The sequence below is a fragment of the Mustela erminea genome, chromosome 4 (genome assembly GCF_009829155.1).
Source record: "Mustela erminea isolate mMusErm1 chromosome 4, mMusErm1.Pri, whole genome shotgun sequence".
NCBI classification, from domain to species: domain Eukaryota; kingdom Metazoa; phylum Chordata; class Mammalia; order Carnivora; family Mustelidae; genus Mustela; species Mustela erminea.
The window spans coordinates 7,224,935-7,246,355 of NC_045617.1; the positions used below are offsets into that span (position 1 = coordinate 7,224,935).

Here is a 21,421-nt window from a genome sequence, read left to right on the forward strand (position 1 = left end):
AAGATGAAGAAACCATCAATGGCATGTACTTCGGGCTATTTTGGAAAACTGCTGAAATGCTGACATTCTGAAAAAGATGCTTTCTTGTCAAGATGTCATTCAGCAGCACTGGACACTGACCGTGCACTGACACATCTTGGTTTAAAGGTCCAGAGCCTTCAGTGCACGGTAACAAGGCCTCCACTCTCCTTGGACCTCCAGTGTCTGGGGATCGTAAGAGAATCTAAAGGGGCCTCTGGCATCCACGGTGGCATTTCCTTTATCCTTTCGGCTTCTCAGTGAGGAGACCCCGGACCCTGCAGGGCTCCCAAGCAGGGACCCAGGGCTCACCTCTAGCACATCCAGTTGCATCCCCCTCTATACAGGAACACGTGAAGGAAAGGGACAGACCTCGGTCTCAGATAACGTGTTGGCTCTGAAGCTGATAACCAGTAAAAGACAATATAACTGAGCTTTCCTAAAATAAACCATTTATTGAAAAAAGAACCTTTTTCTTAAATTTCATTAATCAGCCTTTGCATAACAAACCTGTGGCTTGCCAACAACAACAAAAAGGTAAGGTTTCACAGTCAGTGCACTCGACAAACAAGAGTTTAACAACAAGGCCCGGGACACCTGATAATACTACAGCTACTTTTGAACCCAGGAAAGTCAAAATCCTACGCTGATGTCACGATTCTCGGGTCCCACAAGAAGCAGGTGACGGGGCGATGGTCCGTGTACAGTAGTCATGGCACTTAACATGCAGCGTCTTTACCTCGCGGACACCGTCACTCGGAAGGGCCCCGGGCCACGTCAAACAAACAGGAGCAGCAGGAGAAGTGACGCTTGTCACCTGTGCAGTCTTCAGTCTTGGAAGGTTAAAAAGGCTTATACTGCTTTTCAGCACAGTCTTTATGTAAATATTACATACAGTAGTGATTACGAGAATTCTCCGAGCACACACTACCAGGCCGCAGACCGATTAGCTTCATTCTTCATCTGTGCAGACCTGCGAGAGAGGCAGGAGAGAGCTGAAGCCAATTCGTGGCAGGCCTGTGGCTCATAGGCAAGCCGTTGCCGCCGCCGCGAGGACCCCGGGTCGGAGCCGGCAGGGACAGGAGGCTCCACTCGTGCACCCTGGGACATCTGCCACCCGGCCCCTGAGAGCACTTTGCAGAATGCATCTGTACACTACCGACCGACACAAACTGTCTCGACAAAGAAATGAGTGTGTTTTTAACCACTAAGCCCTAATATCTACATAGCAAGTCCGGCCACTTGTCCCTTAACTGCACTCGCCCCGCTTTCCTGCACCTCCCCCCGCTCCGGCAGGGGCTCCCCAGCAGTGCCCTTCCAGCGCGGCGTGCCCCAGGGCTCCATGCTCAGCACGTTTCTCCTGGAAGTTCTCTCCCGGCAATGATCCATCTCCTGGATCCGCATCTGAGCCCCGCTCGGTCCCAGGTGTGAGCCCACGTCACCTACACATGTGTCTGGAATCCCGCCCAAAGCAGACGTTCCAAACACACCTCAACCTTTATCTACCGAAGAGGACCCCCCCCCCCCCCCCCGCCTCCCTGACGCGGCCATCGGCCAGCTGCCTCTGCTCCCTGCCGGGCTGCCAGGCTCTCCATGGGGACCCAAGCGGGGGCCTGGGAGTCGTCCTAGACCCCTCCCCTCACTCGCCTTTCTCATCGCATCAGCTCTTCAGTCTGTGGCCACTGCAGCCCCCAGAGATCACGGATAACTCGCCCCTGACCTCCCCTGCCCAGCCCATTAGCCCTATCAGCGCCTTTCTGACGACTCTGCCTCTAAAATCCCAGTGAACCGTGCCAAGCTTCTCATCACAGTACAAGTCCTTCACGGGCTCCCGCTCACTTCCGCAGCCTTTGACCATTTTCCGCGTCCTGTGATCTGGCTCTACACAGTCCAACTTTTTCACCCTCGTTAGCCTGCCATACCCACACCTCCCTGCCTGGCCCCCCCCCACACCCTCTCGAGCAGCTCAGACACCTCATCCAGAGCAAGCCCCGACAGCTGAGACTGCCTGGCTGGATGAGATCGCTCTTCTCAGCGGCCCGACAGCGCGGGGTATATGCCCTCAGCCCAGCTCGGAGCACAGCGCTTCGTCACTACTAAGCCCTGGGCTTCCAGGAGCAGAAACAGTGGCTTTCACCCAGTCCCATTCTCAATTCCACAGGATGGTCCCATGGGTACCGTAAACGCACCAGGACGGATCAAACAGAGAACCTCAATGAACATTTTCTGGAAAAAAAAGATACACAAAATTCCCTGGCATAATACATTTAGCTCTTCTCCATTTCAGATACACATACAGATATTTATATCTAAGTTTCCACATGGCCTCTGGTGCCAGATACAAACAGAACTCAAACATTCGAACATGAAAAAGGTACAGGGATCTGCCCAACCTTGACGAAGGAGTGGTCGAGGAGCTGGCTGGCCGTCCACCTCATCCGGGGCTCACTCTCAAGGCAGTGGGAGAGGAAGTCCTTTCCCTCCGGGCTTAATCTTTCAGGGATCGGTGGCTTGTGCCCCATTCCCACTTTATACATAATCTGAAAGTTGTGTTCATATTCATGCCAAGGCCTCTAAAAAAAGAGGGGAGGGGAAAGCAGGTTTAATATTACACGGCCATAAAAAAACGAAACTGCCCAATCTTTTCAGGCATCGCAGTGTTAATAAATACCCAGAGGCCAGCAAGCTTTTACTTAGAGGGCCAGTTCGCAAGTATTTTAAGCTTGCAGGCCCCACGACCTCTGTCACAGCGCCTCAGTTCTCCCACGGCGGCCTGACTGACGCCATAGAAGATACGTGAAGGAATGGGTGTGAGTGAGCGCCAGTAAAACCTTATTTACAAAGCCAGCTGCTCAGCACAGTCTGCCGACCCCATCTGGATGTTCTATTCGTCCGGAATTATCTAGAAGCCACCGTCGAGCAAGTAAAATATGTAATATGTAAAATGATATAAAAATGTCAACAAAACATATGAAACTCCACAGTTCTCTCCTAGCAACATCCCTATGGCACCTTGCTGAATAACGAACATCACATCCTAATAGTGCAAAGCTCTTGGTACTTTATATTTCATAAAACGTAAGAATAAAATGCTACTTTGTTCAGCAGCCTCAAGGTAGAATACATTTTCCTACTAATAACACTTGAGAGGTTTCTGACATTTTCTGCTTTATAAATGATGCCACTACATACACTACACACACATACACACACACACAGAGGCCCCTTTAGATATGTATACAGCTGTTCCTTAGCAGTACTTTCATCAGAAGATACATTTTTAGAATTTTCAGATACGCAAACACACACAACAGTCTCGCTGCCCTGAGCAGCCTCGAGCTCCATCCAACCATCCTTCCCTCCCTCTCCCAGGGCCGCTGGCAGCAGCTGGTCCTCCTGCCTCCCCCTGCCCTGCCCAGAACGTCACATGCTTGGAGTCACACTTCCTGTGTGTGGGGCTTCAGAGGAGCCACTGTCGCCGGCGGTGTGCGTTTACCGCATTTTAACGGAGCTCCCCTATGTCGTCCTCTGGCTGGACGGCTCACCTCCTCGCCGCAGAAGCCCCATCGTCCAGATCAACGGTCTGCTCATCCGTGCACTCACGGAGGGACCGCTCAGCTGCCTCCAAGTCTGGCAACCTTGAGGGACGCTGCAGTCGCGTGCTAGTGTTTTTGGGGACAGAAGCTTCGAGTCTCCTGTGTCTGTCTGTAGCTCCTCGCTTCTCCACGTTTTCACTTGAGCTCCCAACTTCTTTTACTCACTCGCCTAAAAGTTCTCTAAGTCATTAATCTCACAAATATTTGGTTCCTAGTTTGTCACTTGTCTTCACGTTACTCTATCTATTGACAGGTCACATCTTTCATATTTAGTCTCGTTCTCTAATTAGCAGAATGTGTGTCCATGGTATGCTTGTAATAGCCAATAAAACCACAATCACAGCTCTGTTCACGTGAAGTGCCCTCCGTGGTTCCGCCTCCAAGTGAGCTCTGCTTACCTTGCCCGTCACCATCTCTATGACGACACACCCCAGACTCCAGATGTCCGCAGCACGCCCATGGCCTTCTCCTTTTGCTCGAGTGATGACCTCAGGAGCCATGTATGCTTTAAAAGTCACAGACACGGTGATAGGAATGGGTTATAAACACAGCACCCCACAGTCATAGAGCCAAGCCAGAAATTCATACTGTGTGATACTCCACATAAATGAAACAATGGCTTTGTTGCAGGGAACAGAGAGGACCTTCTCTAGGTTACATAAAAGGAAACATTGAAACTAACAGACATTTTTCAAATCAATTTTCTGAATGGACATTTTAGGGACTGAATTATTATCTAAAGGACAATTTTTTGAATGGCAAATCTTCAGATAAACTGTATTCACAATAATAAAAGAAATTTAATGTGCAAAAGAAGATGTAAAATTCTATGACACTGAACAATCAAAACAAATCATCTCCACATGGACGTGTCCCTTTTTAAAGGCACAATAAAGCAGACTGGCGGGGGCCTGCCAGGCATGGGCAGGGCTGCACGGGCAGCACGGTCCCATGTGCTAAGACACTCAGTGACTTCTGGGTGTGCCTACCCACTGCTTTTCCTTTAAAAGTACCAACAATGCTCTGAACTTCCTGCCTCCTCCAGAGAAACATGAATTGTCACAAGTGTTGGACAATGAAAGGGTTAGGTTCTTAAAAAAAAATCTCATACTGTTGTATTTAACATACTGCTGTGTTTTAACCAGAATTGTTTTAATAAACCCCATGTGAACAACAGAAATAGGTTTTCTGGGGAGCAACAGAGGCCCTTCCTCCCTCCTGTCACCTCAGGGGGAGCCAGTGTGCCATTCAGACGTGGGCAGGCGGGAGCGCTAAGTGCCCGCGCTCAGAAGCCCTCCCTCCCCACTGGGCCGCACTGGCCACGGAGCTGCCAGGAAACCCAGGCAGCAGGCGCGCCGCAATGAGTCGCCTCGGCAAAGGCACAGCAAGCCAGTCCCCACCTGCTGTCCCCAGCGTGCTGTTCACTTCGCCTGGCATGGTCTGCGCGTTGTTCTTGAGCTTGACTGAGCACCCGAAGTCGCCCAGCTTGATGAGTCCGGAGGAGGTGAGGAAGATGTTGGCACCTAACAAACAAACGGGCGCTCGTCGGGCTCAGGGACACGTGGAGGGCGTTTCCAGTACACGGCAGCCCCGGTTCCCAGGCACAGGAGTCACAAACTAAGTAGCATAAAGATTTATAAGACCTGACTTCCAAAGCACAACCACAGAAAGACTGTAAGCCTTGTTCACGAACGGGAATACAAGGCAAAGACATTTTCGCCTCAGTACGGCTGGCTCTGAACACGCTCTAATGCGGAAAGCGCAGGGGGACGCTTCTGCAGGAAGTACACGGAAGCTACAGCTGCTGCGGTGGCCGCGTCTGAACGCCAGAGTCGCGAGCACGCCAGTGGCTCCTGGGACAGGAAGCAACGTGGAGTGAGAGCAGGGCACACACGGCCCTTCTCTGGGCCTGGCTGCGGCCGCCCTGGGCTGACTTCACGCCGTTGAGGGCGGAGAAGCCCCGGAGCCCCCTTATATCTCAAAGCACTGCGCACGCGTCCCCCCGGACTCTAGCCGGTATCTCGGGTCACTGCTCACGGCTCCAGGCAGCTCTAGGCTGTAAGATATTGTCGCCCTGACGGCAGCACACACCTCTGGCACCATGTGTCTGAAGGCACCATTCTCAGACAGCATTAGAGCCACTCGAATGAGCCCCGCGGTGAGCGACACCGGACGGGGGCTGCTCAGCACCTGCATGCTCCCAGAGGACACGGTCCCCACCGTTGGCTGTGCGGGGCAAGCGTCACGGCTCTGGAGGTCGTCCACACATGCACACTTGCCATACTGAGTCATAAAAAATGCCACAAGGACACAAGTGAACAGACTCCATTCAAGGACCCTGATGAATTCCCTTTATGGCCATGGCCGATGACACAGGAAGGTGTCATTTTGTGATAGGGCTCAGGGACTGAGTACGGGTGTCTGTGGCAGAACACCTGGAAACAGGCCATGCCAGGCCCGATAAAGAGCCAATCCGACAAATGCTCAGAACGATCCCAGGCAGCAGAGCGATGCGGCAGACGGGCAGGCGGGGAGGCAACAAGGCTGGTGGGTATGGGGGACTCAGGGGGGTCCACTGGAGGGAGGACAGCCGAGCCTTACACTCAGACCAAAGCCGGTTCTGCTATGATCCAGCCCTGCCCTGGGTCTAGTGCCTGGTTGGAAGCCAGCCAATTCTAGAATGAACGCGTCTAGGCCAGCCTTGGACTGTGTGACAGAGTCGAAACCTACCGTCTAGGGCTCATCAGAAACAAACAATTTGTCACTTGAATTATCCCCCGTTTCCCAAAATACAAAGGTCAGGACAAATGCCAGAGGGACAGCTGTGAGACAAGCATGACTATTCCTCCCATGCCAGAAGAGAAAAGCACTTCAGACTTCACATGGAAATACATTAGAGTCTTAACCTAGAGACAAGGATGCTCCAATCAGACGGCCTAGTAAATCTACGGTTGGCTAAATCAGCCTACAGGAAGAGAAAAAGACCTCACTGAAAACAGTGTTACGCAGAAAGACAGAGTCATCTGCTCATGCATGGGGACGTGTGTCCTACATGGCCTGTCCACACTGGGTTCTTTATGGAAGCACATTCACAGTAACAGTGCTTCTCTGTAGAGAAATGACATGTGGGAGTGGGATCGAGTGTCCTGACAGCATCTACTCCGTGGGGAGGCACGCAGTCCGGGCTCCACGGCAGCCGGGTGAGGGGAGGATTACCTTTGATGTCACGGTGAACTATGCCGTGCTCATGGAGGACATTGATGGCGACGGTGATCTGCTTTGAATACAGCCTGATGACATGTTCCTGAAGCCCCAGCCTGGACACCTCTTCTAATGTCCCCTCGTCACAGTACTCCATGAAGATGTACATTTCCTCCTGCGGGAGAAAGAAGACACAGCCTGTGTTCACACGTACACCAAAGGGAAGAGTTTGGACAACGTCACCGGTCACGCCCCAAAGGAATCTTTCTAATGGTACGCTACGCTCATCATCCTCAACACTGAACTTGTCTCATAACGCTCATTCCTCACTCCTACACAGAGTGTCTGCCTGCCTCCTGTCTGGAATTATACAGCTGGTCGGGATAAGAGTGTCTTCTCCAAATCATAGGTGATAAATTGTCTGTAATCCTCTAAAATTAAGTCTGCTATATAATCTCAGACAGGGACCAACAGGGCTGTCCCTACCAATGTATTATTAAGTACTGAAACACATCCTTTTCAGGTACGAATTTATTTGTGAAAACATTTAAATCACCACTACTCAACTTCCCCTGGAAGTTCAGACTCCACCGAGATGCTCTAAGTTATCCTCTTTCCCCTCCAAGGATTTACTTCTAAACACAAGGGGGGAATTGAATTTGAAGTTTTAACTTCCTCATTTCTCAACAGTTCCTTAGTACACATAAAAGAAAAATCAGCATAATCAGTGAAAAATGGGGGGAAAAAAGTAACACGCTGCGTAAGGGGCATTTTAGGAGAATCTTCTCATCGGCAGGATGGGTTTCAGTGCTTTATAATGTCGGGTTAACGACTACAGTCTACAACTTACATTTTAGGAAGAACTCCTCTAGTTTCAGAGAGAATGCAGAAATGATGTAACTCATGGAGATTTCCTGATAATTAGGCAAAGTTACTGTGCTCTGAAATGAGAAGACCTGCGATGTAGAACAGGACTCCGACTGCCCTTACTGACGGCTCACACAAAACCGTGTCATCAAAGGTGGCTTACTCTATGAAGCTCCACACCAAAATACCGAACCAGGTTGGGGTGTTTGATGCCCTCAAAGATTTTCAATTCGTCTGCAGTTTCCTTGATAGTTTTATGGTCATTCGGTTGAAATCGAATCTGTAAAGAGAAAAGTGTTGATCAGCATTGGTCCCGTCACAAACCAGAAACAAGGGGGTCTCCAGACATCTGTGTCATCTGGACCCACGGGACTACGGTCAGTGTGCCTGTAACCAGACTTCAAGTCTTTCTTTGCCTTGTCCTTCCACGTGAATGAAACATGCCTGCTTTAGGATATTTGGTGAGAGAACAGCTAATGGGATCATTTTTGTAACCCGCAAACTGAATTCACAAAAACATTAAGCATTCAATAAGTGAGCATAAGCATATAGGTTCTGGAAGACAGAAAGCTGTGAGATGATTGTGCCCTTAAGTTTATAAAGGGGACCTTAAGTTTATAAAGGGGCACCTATACCCCAATGTTTATAGCAGCGATGTCCATAAAAGCCAAGCTATGGGGAGAGCCCAGATGTCCTTCAACTAGATGAATGGATAAAGATGTGATGTATACACACGCACGCGGGCGCACACACACACGCAATGGAATATTACACAGCCATCAGAAAATGTAATCTTGCCATTTGCAACAATGCAGATGGAAACAGAAGGCATTATGCCAAGTGAAATAAGTCAGCCAAAGAAAGACAATTACACGATCTCACCCATATGTGGAATTTAAGAAACAAAACAGAAGCACAGGGGAAGAGAGGAAACAATAAAACAAGACAAAATGAGTGAGGAGATAGCCCATAAGAGAGCCTTAATCCCAGGAAACAAACTGAGGGTTGCTGGAGGGGAGGAGAGGGGGTGGACGGGTGACTTGGTGACCGGCATGAAGGAGAGCATGTGACGTAGTGAGCACTGGGTGTTACAGAAGACTGATGAGTCACTGACCTCTACCTCTGAAACTAACAATGCACTATATGTTAATTAATTGAATTTAAATTAGAAAAGAAAAGTTTATGACCGGGGCCCCTGGGTGGCTCAGCCAGTTAAGTGTCTGCCTTGGACTCAGGTCATGATCCCAGGGTTGTGGGATCGAGACTGATGTTGGATTCCCTGCTCAGTGGGTAGTCTGTTTCTCCCTCTCTCTCTCTTCCCCTACTTGTGCTCCCTCTCTCTCAAATAAATAAATAAAATATTTTTTAAAAAAGATGTATTTATTTGAGAGAGAGTGTACACACACAAGCAGGGGTGGGTGGGGAGAGGCAGAGGGAAAGGGAGATGCAGGCTCCCCACTGAGCAGGGAGCCTGATCAGGATGCGATCTCCGGACCCTAGGATCACGACCTGAGTTGAACACAGATGCTTAACCTACTGAGCCACCCAGGCGCCCTAAATAAAACCTTTAAAATAAAAAAAAAATAAAAAAATAAAAAGAAGAAGAAGAAGAAGAAGTTGACAGCCCAGCAGGAGCAGGGGAGTAGAGGCAGAGCGGGCGAGCGTCTCTCCACGCACGGAAGACGAGAACCACCGCAGGAGCTCAGAGAGCGGGCCGGGGTGGCTCAGGCCTCTTGCCCCATGGGCTCCTCTGCACGGAGGCCCAGAGGGTCTCCTCACCAGTATCTGTCTCCTGATGGGCCTCCTCAGGCTTCCCTGCTCGCCCCCATCCTCCCTCCGGCTGCTGCGACACTGCTCATTTCTTTTCTTTTCATTTTTTTAAGATTTTATTTATTTATTTGACAGACAGAGATCACAAGTAGGCAGAGAGGCAGGCAGGGAGAGAGAGAGGAGGAAGCAGGCTCCCCGCTGAGCAGGGAGCTCGATGCGGGGCTTGACCCCAGGACCCTGGGATCCTGACCTGAGCTGAAAGCAGAGGCTTTAACCCACCGAGCCACCCAGGCGCCCCAAGAGACGCTACTCATTTCTGAAGCTGATCACAAACAGTATTTTCTCCCCAGCTCCCTGCTAAGACGCTGTTACCAGGGTCCTCTTGGCCTTCGGCTAACTCTGCTCGCCTCGCTCTGTGTGGCACTTGGCACAGCTGTGTGGTGGCAGAATTACCTGTGCCCCTGGTCCGAGCATCCTCACCGGTGCCTTCCTGGAGTCAGATGCCCAGCTACTCTGGCATCGCAGGGCATCTGCCTAACGACTCAACATGGAGACACCAAGCTGGCTCTAGGCGCCAAGAGCCTCGAAAACAAGTTTCTTCCCCAAATCTCTGCCACACCAAAAGGCCCCCACAAGGCCAGACCACTCACCTCCTTCATAGCCATCAGCTCGCCGGTGTCCACACTGATGCAGGTGTAGACCTTCCCGTACTGCCCCTCCCCTGTGAATAGAACACACACTGCTCTCAGTCACCAGAGCGAGGCCATTTTAAGTCACTCAGATATATGATAACCTTCCCCAGGTCTGGATCTATATTTACAAGACCTATAATTATCCACTACTGCAAGACCAAAATGTTTCTGAGTGTTCCCCAATGACTGAAGGCAATCTCTGGGCTTTGCCTTACCTGTAAAAATCTAGAGTAGAAGTGACTTTGGCAAACCCTGGAAGGGGCGTGAAGGTGCACACTTTTGCGCACTTCCGGCCCTCAGGGAGGTCAGGGCTAGGGGTCAGGAGGAAGCCCGGCCACAGCTAACCACACCTCATCGCTGCACAGCCAGGGATGTGTGGGAATGGATCTGACTAACATATCTTTGGGGACATTCAGGGGATATATGGCTAAGACAGGTAGCAAGAATTGATAAAATTTATAAAGCACTAGATTTTTTCAGTATTCTCTGCCCTGACAGCTCTACAGACCCTTGAGGGTTTCCGGGGGCTCACAGAGTCCTCTTGTTACAACTGTGTTGGCCTCTTAAGACCTGAACACCCCCCGGAGAGATGCACTGAAAAGCGGGGAGGGTCTGAAACACGGTCAGGCTCCTTCTGTCACACCATCCTCTGGCGGTTCTTTCGCAAGAGGCACTTGGCCGGGAAATCATTAACCGGCAGTGTTTTAGGACTGTACCCGTCTCTCTTCAAAATGTGCTGGAAGGAATAAGGCCGTAAGAACATCAATGGGAGCTAATGGGTAAAATTTACATAGTTCTCCACGGGCAACTTCTGGAGTTATCAAGCAAAATGATTCAATTTAATGAACCATTTAAAAAAAAATCTTTACAAAATCTCCTCTTGTACTGCTCTTAGAACACATTTTAAAGACACATTATTTACACAAACTAAAGAATAGAACCTCTGCAAAAGACATGTCATGTCACAAAGGATCAATTCTATGGTTTAGCCTAAAGACGTGTAACTACTGCCATTTTCAATCGAGGTTCCTCAATTTCCTTACCAATTTTGTTTCCTCTTTGCCACTTGAAGGTCACCTTCCTCAAGCCTACGTGCATGACATTATCGTAAGATTTAGGGGTGTCACAAACTTGACCAATGATATTCTTTCTCCTCATCTCTCGATACCTCTTTTCTTCAAACAATCGGACTGACTTCTGGATAGCTTCTATGGGTCCTTGTTTGGAAGCACCGTCTAGAGGGAGAATCACAAACTCAGTAGTTCCAGTCACCAGCAGTGAGTCAAAGGCCCAGAGATAACAATAGGAACAGCAACACAACACACGTGAGCACTCAGCACAGCAAGGCCGAGCGTCCTCCGGTCAGATACCCAGCAGGTGCGTTCCAGTCCATTCCAACTGCACAGCTGCAGAGGATGCGACGCCACACACACACACACCCAGCAGGTGCGTTTGAGTCCATTCCAACTGCACAGCTGCAGAGGACGCCACCAACCCCCCACCCACACACACAAAATCCAGGCTAATTGGTTAGAGCCGATGACTTCCTTCCCCCAGACGGGTGCTCAGACAGACACCGCAGGGACCTCCCGTTTGCCTCCAGGCTATTCTGTCTCTAATACACTTTTTTAAAAATAATTTTTTAATTTTTGATTTATTTGACAAACAGAGATCACAAGTAGGCAGAGAGAGAGGAAGCAGGCTCCCCGCCGAGCAGACAGCCTGATGCAGGGCTCGATCCCAGGACCCTGAGATCACAACCCGAGCCGAAGGCAGAGGCCCAACCCACTGAGCCACCCAGGCGCCCTCCAATATGCTCTTGGTGGCCAGAACTGTCTTACTAACAGGGACAATCTGACCATGCCCCTTTCCTACTTAAATTATTTCACGGTTCTCAACAACCCATTTACCAAACACCGAAGCCCTGCCTACGGGACTCGCGGCCTGCAGACTTCGGACCCGGCTCATCTTGCCCAGTTCACACTGTCCTCCTCTTCTCCGACCGCAGGCCCCAGAAGGACCAAACGGAAAAGGCTCGTCCAGAACACCCTGCGCCGTTTCTCACTCGGAGCGTGTGTTCACGCCTTCCTGGCCGAGACGCTGTCTTCCCACTGTGCCTGGGGAGCACAGCTCACGCGTCACAGCGCCGCTGAAATGCCATGCCTTTCCTCAGAAGCCATCTCTGATGAGAAGGGAATTCAGTTGTCCCTTTCCGGAAAGAGTCCAGAGCAAAGCCTCTGGAACCAGAATGCCCGGGGAAAACCCTCACTTCACCATTTTCCAGGTGTTTGACAATGGGCAAGTGACCTGACTTCTTCCTGTATCAAATTCCTCCTCTGCGGAACGGGGGCAGTATCTCCGGCGCAAGCGCTACTGTAAGCGTCCCGTGACACCCCGCACGTAAAGCACTAAGCACCGTGGCCGGGACACAGCAATACTCAGTGAGGTTTCGCTACTGTTACTACTATTTCTTACCTTCTCAGGCTCCACATCTCCAGAAAATAGGTCTCCGATTAATTTTATCATGACTTATTTTACACACACAGAGACCTAAGCGAGAGTCTCATGAAACAACACTGCTCTTCCGCGCGCGGCGGAGGCTCCGTCCTATTTTCTTTACTGCAGACTTTACAACCCACCGACGGGTCCCACCTGTCCTGTGAGCAGCACTGCCTCAGACATGTCCCAACGACATACTCCTCATTCCGTATCCTCCCTACTAGGAGCCTGAATTTTCTGGCCAACAAAGAGATCATGGAGGACGAGGATGGCTAGGGGGTTACTTTGAGAAGAGAAATTTCCCAAGATTCACAATGTTCTAATTGTAATTGTAATTTCCTACTACAACCACTTCTTAAAAACATGAATCGCTCTTTTCTTTACCTCAGTATAGAACGCATCAGGTCTCCTGGGCACAACAAGACTTCACAGCTATGAGCCCATGCATTCCACTGTCAAATATTTCTGGGAGGGGCTTTTTAAAAAATTTTTAAACAGTGAAAATTTTTCAAGATTTCTCCACCTTTGTTAATGTGAACTATAACTATCCTAAGAGTTCCCAAGTTCTCTCGACCACAAAGTATTTGTTTTGAAAATTATCACAAAGACCTGGCACGCGGGGGAACTACTGGCAACGTGGGAGCCACTGGAGAACTCCCCTACCTGTCACCCAGGCTCCAGCACATGGATCTCCGTGCCCTTACCCCTCCGTACACACCTCACCTGCCCCAGACCTGGCAGTCATTTCTTGACGTCCTTCCTTTTTTGAACATCCCACCTTGGTCCGGTATCTGACACTGCATGACTGAGTGATACGCTAACCCATCTCCCTACCTCCTCCCCACTCAGGGCAAGCAGCTTCCTCCACCCCGGGGTCTTCCCAGCAACTCCTTCCCACTCCCTGAACACACCAGGTGCTCAAGAGGCTGCAGGGCTGGCCACCAACTCTGGGAGAGGCCTTAAACACTCAGCTGTCACTGAAGACTGGCCACGGTGCATCTTCCCCCAGCCTCTTCAAGTTCACCTCCATTTACAGCTACACAGTCACTGGGCCTCCCTCCAGATGTGTTTTTATTCTATACTTTTCCCCCGAGGCTTGATGCAGACCAGTTTCTCCTTCAAGAGTCAGCTCAAGCCTCACCCCTCCGTGACATCCCCCGACTGTTCCCCACTTTGATGGACAACATCTTCCAAGGGGTGACTGTTGCTAAGACCACAGACTTGGAGACAGAGGCGGGGTGTGCTGGGTCCCAGCTCTGTTGGGTACCTGTCAGTGCTCTATCAGTTACCACCTTTGCCAAACTACGCGGCTTCTCAAAAACGTTATCATACAGCATTAAGACATGACTACTTCTTCATTTCACAAGTATTAATTATATTCCCCCCATGCACAAAGAACTATGCTAAGAGCCCATCCAAGGTGACATACGGGTTAACCACCACGACTGCCTGAAGAATACAAAGATCAATAAAACATGTTCTGATCCAAAGGAGCTTATAATTTATTAAAAGAAATAGGAAATACTTATAAACACAGTACACACAGGAAGTAATGTCACACAGATAAAAGAGATCAGAAAATGTTAACATAGAAGGACTAATAATTCAAAATCTAAAGCATATTTTAACTGAAACTTCTCACTTTATCCTTAAGCATTTTAAGTTCAACATTCTCTCCCTTACCCTTCGACTGGCTGATAAGTGTCCGAAGTTCCCAGCTTCTTCGAGCTGACCCACTTGAATCACCTTTTGGATAAGCTGGTTCTGCAAGATGTATGTTTTTCACACAAATTAACATTTATGGAATCTTATGTAATCGAGAGCAAGACTGAAATGGTGCACGGCAATGATTAGTTACCATCAACCTGTCCTTTCTGGTAATTAATTTCTATTTGATGTGAGTGTGAGAAGCTGTCTTGATAATCACTTCTAGGAAACTATACCAAAGTAAAAAGTTGTCAGTGGCATTACATGATTTTAGCCACATTAAACTTTCCACAAATAACAAGACATCAGAAAACAGAGCATAAATTAGATTCTCTGGGGACCCCACTCAAGAGGCCCAGCATTATAATAAAGCCTCAGTGTATCACTAACAAACCTACTGAAGGTTTGTATTTTTGAAGAAAATAAGAGCGCCTGGCAATTAAAGTATCAGAAATAATTTTTTTTTAAAAAAAGCAACAAAAGTAGACCTAGAAAATGCACGTACAGTTAAAAAGGCATTTATAGTAAAACGCCAACATGTTGAACATCAAATGTTCTCTGGGAACTCTGTCACCTCTTTCTCACTCTTCATTTCTTTCTAAGGCATAACGCATGGAAAGTGGTAAACTGAGGCAGAGGATTCAGCAGGTCGAGACCAGAGTCTGAAGCTCACTCACTACTCACCGTCGCGCTCCTCAGTGGGGCTTGAGTGGCGGCTCAGGGACCGAAACTGTAACTCGGCAGCTATGGAAGCCAACCGGTCGTTCTCAGGGACGCTGGAACCCCTGTTTTGGGATTTTTAAAAATTGAGCTGTCAATTCAATGGAACTCGAAAGACCTGAGATTCTTCTAGAGGGGTCATTCTCAGCTAGGGGCAATTCTGCCCACTGGGGACACGTGGCATCTAGTGAGCACAGGACAATGGGAAGGGCAGCCCCACATACAGAATTATGTTCCCACAGTGAACGCGCTGCTACTGAGAAACCCTTCTCTGGAGCTGGCAGGACAGTCAGATTTTTATCCTCCGCTGCTGACACACAAGAACCTGACCGAGTAACGCTCTGTTTTAAGTTAAAAACAAAAGTACAAACAAGATTTATAGTCAGGAGCTACTGGCATATTGGAAAGCTCCACGTTTAAGCCCAGGATGGATCAAAATTATTAGCCAAACAGGGCTAATACTTACAATTCTGATCATACTATGGATTTATGTACTTAATTCTACTTACAGTGCTAAAATTATTACATGATCAAAAGATTACAAATCTCTTCATAGGAAAATGCAAGGGCACCCTCGTGATTTTTCAAGCAGTCGCCAAGCAAAGGTGCAGAAGAGCAAGAAGCTTAGCATGTAAAAAGCAAAGTTAATTTGCTGCTTTTCCAGAATAAGATTAAGAGTGTTTAGAAATCCAGAATGAATCCGTAAAGAGTAAAACCCAGAATTAAATGAGGGAAGTGTTAAAATTATAGTTCAAGTAAACAAGATAAGTATGGCCTGAGTTTGGTAACAAGTTTCGTGTGTACTGTGTGTAGTGATATTATGAAGTATGGTAGCATTTATGCTCTTTTCCATCAGGTGCTAAATAGATTTAAGACGACAGGGTTCTACTGAAAAGACATTTGCAAATTACGGAGTATGCAATGCTTTTCTATTTCCCTAAACTCTCAAATCTGGCATAATCCTTGTTAAGTCTTAAGACAGGGGGACATCCTCTATTGCCATGGAGTTCATCAAAAAGTCTTGAGGCCCACTTCATGGAAAAGTCATGGATGTTGAAGTGAAGAGACACGTGACTCCTCACGCCACGCCAAAGACTGCGGTGCCAAGCAGAGGTCACTCGATACCTCTATTTTCCTGATTTCCCAGACACAACATGAGCCAAGCCCACATCCTCCGAGATTTTTGCTAGGGTAAAAATACATTTAAAGGGAACAGTGTGCTGGCGAATGCTTAACTACTAGTTGCGGAGTTCCACAATCACAGTGGTGTAACAACCGGCTTGCAAAATTTCTGAAAAATTAACAACCAGTCTCGCAAAGCAGCCATAGCCAGCTCCGACAAGCCAGACACCGTGAAAAAGTTCTATCAACCCTGGTAAGATCACTGAAGCCTGAACAATTTCCTAAGTCAAACCAAATCAAATCAAAACATTCACGGGACGCTGGAGGCAGAGGAAGACCTGCCAGTGCTGATGGGTCTCTGGGACAGGAAGGGCCGCACAGCTACGCAGGGAGTCCGGCCATCATTCAGCATCCCCCACGGCACACTCACAAACCCTGGCCTGTACCAGGACATCGGCAGGACATGCGCCGTCCACCTCGGGGTCTGCTGCACAGGCCCCCCACAAAGGGGCTGAGGCCCAAAGTCAAACTGAACAGGAGGTGGGCTCGAACACAGGACTGAGGCAAACCGCCATTGGCTAAGTGCGTCTCCACCTGGTCTTGCTGTCCTCAGCCCACTGTCACAGACACACCACCGGACGGTCAAGGGAACTTGACTCCTTTGTAAAAAATGGCCTTCAAGATGGCACACAATGGTGGTGGTAAAATTCCTGTGTCCAGAGTCATCCTAAAGATGAGGAACACTTATGAAATGTCTTCACTAAGGACTGAAAACCACCTCCACAAAGCTGAAGACTAAATGCACATGAAGGCTGACCACACATACTTCACTTTTATACTAAAATACACATAAAATACCATAGACCTCCAGCTCACAAATGCCTTGAACCACAGTTCAAGAACCTCGAAAGAAGCAGGGGGCGTTCCTCCCTGTTCTAGTTTTCCAGGACTGGTGTGCAAACGCGGGCGCAGCAGGCCACGGGGGAGCGAGCGCTCTCCTCCCCTACGTCTGCACGGGACGGGAAGTGGCTTCCCTTCGCCCTGAGTGACACATACGAAAAGATCGCTTCGGTGCCTCTCTCAGAGCCAGGAGGGTGTATGTGGAAACACTTGCCATGAAATGCTCTCAGCAGTCACATGAAGAAGGTAAATGGGAATCTGTCTAATGGCAACTGTTCATTGTTTTGGTTGACAGCTGTAAAATGCGTTAACTTTTCGTAGGTTATAAACATTCATCACTACAAATTAGGAACAGTTGTTATTTTAACAGAGGAGAATGGAAATGTTTGTAGAAATTTTACACTGTTATAAAGTAAGTCTAAAAACATTTTAGTGTTTCTTTCAATTCTAAAGCTGTCTGTGATCTTTCTGCCAACAACATACTAATATTTTTTCTTTGGAGCAAGATACAGGGCATGGAGTCTCACCACAGTTTCATCTTTTTTTCTCTGATCACCCTCAACCCACAGAGCTTTATCTGACTCTCTCAGAAGACGAGAAGAGTGATGGAGTGTCCCCTCTGCCAGACACAAGGGGAGAGTTACGAGTGACCGACTGTCCTTTCTCCATTAGGAATATGAGATCTTGGGGCCACTGGGTGGCTCAGTGGGTTAAAGCCTCTGCCTTTGGCTCAGGTCATGATCTCAGGGTCCTGGGATTCAGCCCCGCACCAGGCTCTCTGCTCAGCAGGGAGCTTGCTTCCCCACCCTCTCTCTGCCTGCCTCTCTGCCTACTTGTGATCTCTGTCAAATAAATAAATAAAATCTTAAAAAAAAAAAAAAAAATGAGACCTGAACAAAATCCTCTGTCAAAACTAACTAGAATGCGAAGAAGTGCAACTCACTCCTTACCTATACCGGAGACTCAAGCGAGACACTTTCTGGCGCTTGCCAAGTGTCTGACAGCTCTGTCCAGTAAGGATATGTCCTCCATAAAAGATACAAACCCCGTGAACTCAGTTTTCCATTTTCATAAATTACATCTAATCAATAATTCTATAAATTAGAAAATCTGGTTAGAAAAGTGATCCTTCTAAAAAATCCCCGCCTAATGGTGTTAACTAGAAGCCTTCTCTGAGCTACCTTGGGACCAACCCCTCAAGGCACTACTTGCCCAAATTCTCATGTCCCCTTTGGTGGGGAGCAGGTGTATGTGGAAACATTTGGTCTGACACTCTCTCCGAAGAGTTGTTATTGGCAGGGAGTCTGGTCATTTTGGTTAATGTTAGCTCCGAGGAAATATTAATCAGGCAAATTATCTACTTGTGCTGCTGGGTGCTCGAGCCTGTGGGGGTGACACTTCCCCCCACTGCGGAAGTGCACAGGAGGGGGCCGAGGAGGCATGCCGCCGGCGGGGGGGTGACTACCTGGTATCATGGGCACTGCTGGCGGGTTTGGGTGGTGCAGAGTCGCTGCCCGAGGGGCCGGGGCGAGCGGCGGCGGCGGCGGCCGCAGTGACAGGAGCAGCAGCGGGGCTGCCGTGGCTCCGCGCGTCCGAAGGCACGCTCCGGGTGCTGAGACGAGAGGAGAAGCTTCAGGAACGCGGCCGAGAAAACAGACTGGACTCTCCAGGGGTTCTCAGTTAAGAATAAAATAGGGTGAGGAAGTGAAAAAATACTTAAAAATATAAAATGCAAATTTTCCTTTGAGATTCAGGTCTAGGTGTAAAAAAGAAAAAAACTAATTACCTTGAAAAATAATTGTGGTCTTTTCCTAGCAAATACTGTCAAATAAAATTAACTTTTAAAAAGTGATTCTACAGGAGAGAGAAAAGGCTCACTCCGTCCAGATGCAGAAATGCCACCAGATTCAAGGGAGATACTCTGTACTGGAGTTTCAGAACTCGCTTTTGTATTTAAGTTGCTTCAAGGTTATAGACACACATGAGAGTCAAAACTGGAAAGACCATTCCAGTTTTTCTTCACTTCTACACTGATGTTTAGGATTGTTTTTCAAATGTTTATTATCTATGCATACTCAAATCTGTTTCTGTAAGGTCATTTTCAAAGAAAGAGAAAGACAGAATTATTCCGAAGCTGGCCAGCATTTAGTAGCTCGAGGTTAAGAACAAGCTGAGAACCTAGGGCACCTGGAAAGGCACAAGTCTGTGGCAAAGCTGCATGTCTTTTTCTCTTGCAAGTAAGGCCCTCCCTGTGGTCTATCTTTGAGAAAATGCAACTCAGAGCATTTAAAACAGTATGAACGAGAACACAGAAACCCCGCTCAGTGGTCAGAGCAAGCGTCCAGAAGCTGGCAGAGCGGAGCGTGTGCCTCAGAGAAGAATCCAGACTGTGACTGGCTAGGCAGGCGCCAAATACCTGAATCCCTCTGGAGTCGGGATGATCAGATGCGGGTTAGGAGGGTCGCTGTGGCACCGCGGCACCTTCACAGGACGGGGGCTGTTCCGATGAATAGCTGCCAGGGACAACAGTGACAAAGGCAACTTGTTAAAGGGGTCAAAGGGAAAAGCCAAAGCAGGTCACCACACGTAAACGAGATGGGACTTAACTTTGCTGGTGGCCAAAATAAACCCGTTCTGTAAGTAAGAAAGTCATTATCATGTAAACAAACATTGTAGAATATGCATTTTTAAAGAACTAATAAAAGGTATTATTATATGTTCAAACTCTGAGCCATCAAAAATATTTCTGAAATCCTGGAGAGAAAGCACACAACGGATATGAAATAAACAATGTGACCCAGATGGAGACTGAGATGAGGCATCTCTCTAATCAAGATTCTTGAAGCGGCTCCATTCTTAGAGAGATTCTGGCCCATGCTGACACTTCACTTGGGTTCTGAGTCAGGGACGGCCACAGTCAATTTTCGAGTACACAGAGTTTTATTTAATTCCTTTAAACCAAATAAGGAGGATCAGACATGGTATAAATGGGTTATTCTTTTTTAGAATGTGTTTTCTTCTCTTCTTTGTTTAAATATTCTGGTAAAAACTAGATAAAATTTAAAAGGCCTTTGCCTAGTGATTACAGAATCGCTGATAATTCTTTCCTGGAACTAGACACCACTGGCACAGCACACGTGTTACATTTTGTCTATTTTGCCCCTACACGTGTAATCTTACTTTTGACTCAGTCCTACTTAACCTCCTTAATTCTTTAAAAGTCATCTCTTCTCTTCATGTGGATTTCACTCCATATGTTTCATTTCATCTATATATGCTTTATCCTAAATGGAAATACTTCCTTCTTTGTGGTTCTAGTTAGTTTGTTGTCAATAACATAACACAGAAATGACCGAAGTCCCCAAAATGGAGAGATCTGAAGGGGAAACTTGCAAAACAAAAATCTAGCAATTATTAAGAAAAAATTCAGGCAATTTGTGTCTCTGGCTCACTATATCAACAATTAAAATAGTAAATGAAAGAACTCCAATAACAAAGGTAAAAAGAGAAAAAAAAAACAATAAAAATGTTTGCAGAAGGAAGGTGATGTCTTTAATTCAGCAAAAATAGTGGGAACTTTGAAGCCCAAAATCACTACAAAATTTCCCCCTTGAGGTGTAAAAAAAGAAAGATGTGCTGCTAGAACACAAGCATGCAAACTTCCCCATTCCTCATGGATGACAGAAAGAATTTCTTCTCAGAATATATATACCGAACTGCTGCAAAACTGTGACATTTCACCAAAAAGAAAATCCAAATGGTCAATAAACATAAAATAGATTTCTAACTTCTAATTTCACTAGCGATATTTACTATAGAGATGTTTCTCATGGCAAAAACTAACCAAAGGTTCACAAGGAAACGGTGCAAAGAACTCTTAACACACCCTTAACGGACACAAGGCAGCCAGGAAGGAGAACGAGACGGATCTCGACCCACCGACCGAGAGGAACTTCTACAGTCGTCAGGAAAGGAAAGCAAGACACGAATATCCAACAGGATCCAACTTTCACACAGTAGAAGCGGCGGCCCTGTGTGTCTATGCTTGCGTGACGCCGGGAGCATAAAGGAGGCAGGGCCACACGCACCTGCACAACCACAGGAGCGCGCGGAACCCAGGCTGCCTACCCGGCTGCTGCTGGGGCTTCCGAGGGTCGCACTGAGGGAGAGGAAGACCGCAGGCATTGGGAAGGACAGCTGGCTGCTCTCCCTTTCTCCAAGTGCCCTGGTGAGGAAACAGCACAAAACCGGAGGCAGACTGCCGCCACGCACAGAACGCTGGGGTTTACGAAGCGTAAATGCGGAGCCCTCGTTAGCACCTGATGAGCA

At 48.0% G+C, this 21,421-nt stretch overlaps 1 protein-coding gene across 5 annotated transcripts in view; it reads right to left on the reverse strand.

Moving 5' to 3' along the window:
• Window positions 1–453: 453 nt before the first annotated feature.
• The window catches only part of MAP3K4 (mitogen-activated protein kinase kinase kinase 4), an 86,381-nt gene continuing 65,413 nt past the window's right edge, over window positions 454–21,421 (reverse strand). For 3 of the 5 annotated variants that reach the window (XM_032338537.1, XM_032338538.1, XM_032338540.1), the window contains exons 16-27: window positions 19,509–19,605; window positions 18,558–18,704; window positions 15,035–15,135; window positions 14,327–14,407; window positions 11,188–11,379; window positions 10,103–10,173; window positions 7,846–7,962; window positions 6,831–6,990; window positions 5,015–5,137; window positions 4,013–4,119; window positions 2,412–2,591; window positions 454–991 (exon numbers count right to left, since the gene is read on the reverse strand). In XM_032338537.1, coding sequence (XP_032194428.1) covers window positions 971–991; window positions 2,412–2,591; window positions 4,013–4,119; window positions 5,015–5,137; window positions 6,831–6,990; window positions 7,846–7,962; window positions 10,103–10,173; window positions 11,188–11,379; window positions 14,327–14,407; window positions 15,035–15,135; window positions 18,558–18,704; window positions 19,509–19,605 — 1,397 coding nt within the window. In that variant the 3' untranslated portion in view covers window positions 454–970. The remainder of the gene's footprint in view (window positions 992–2,411; window positions 2,592–4,012; window positions 4,120–5,014; window positions 5,138–6,830; window positions 6,991–7,845; window positions 7,963–10,102; window positions 10,174–11,187; window positions 11,380–14,326; window positions 14,408–15,034; window positions 15,136–18,557; window positions 18,705–19,508; window positions 19,606–21,421) is intronic. The other 2 variants (XM_032338541.1, XM_032338542.1) reach the window with 1 other exon arrangement.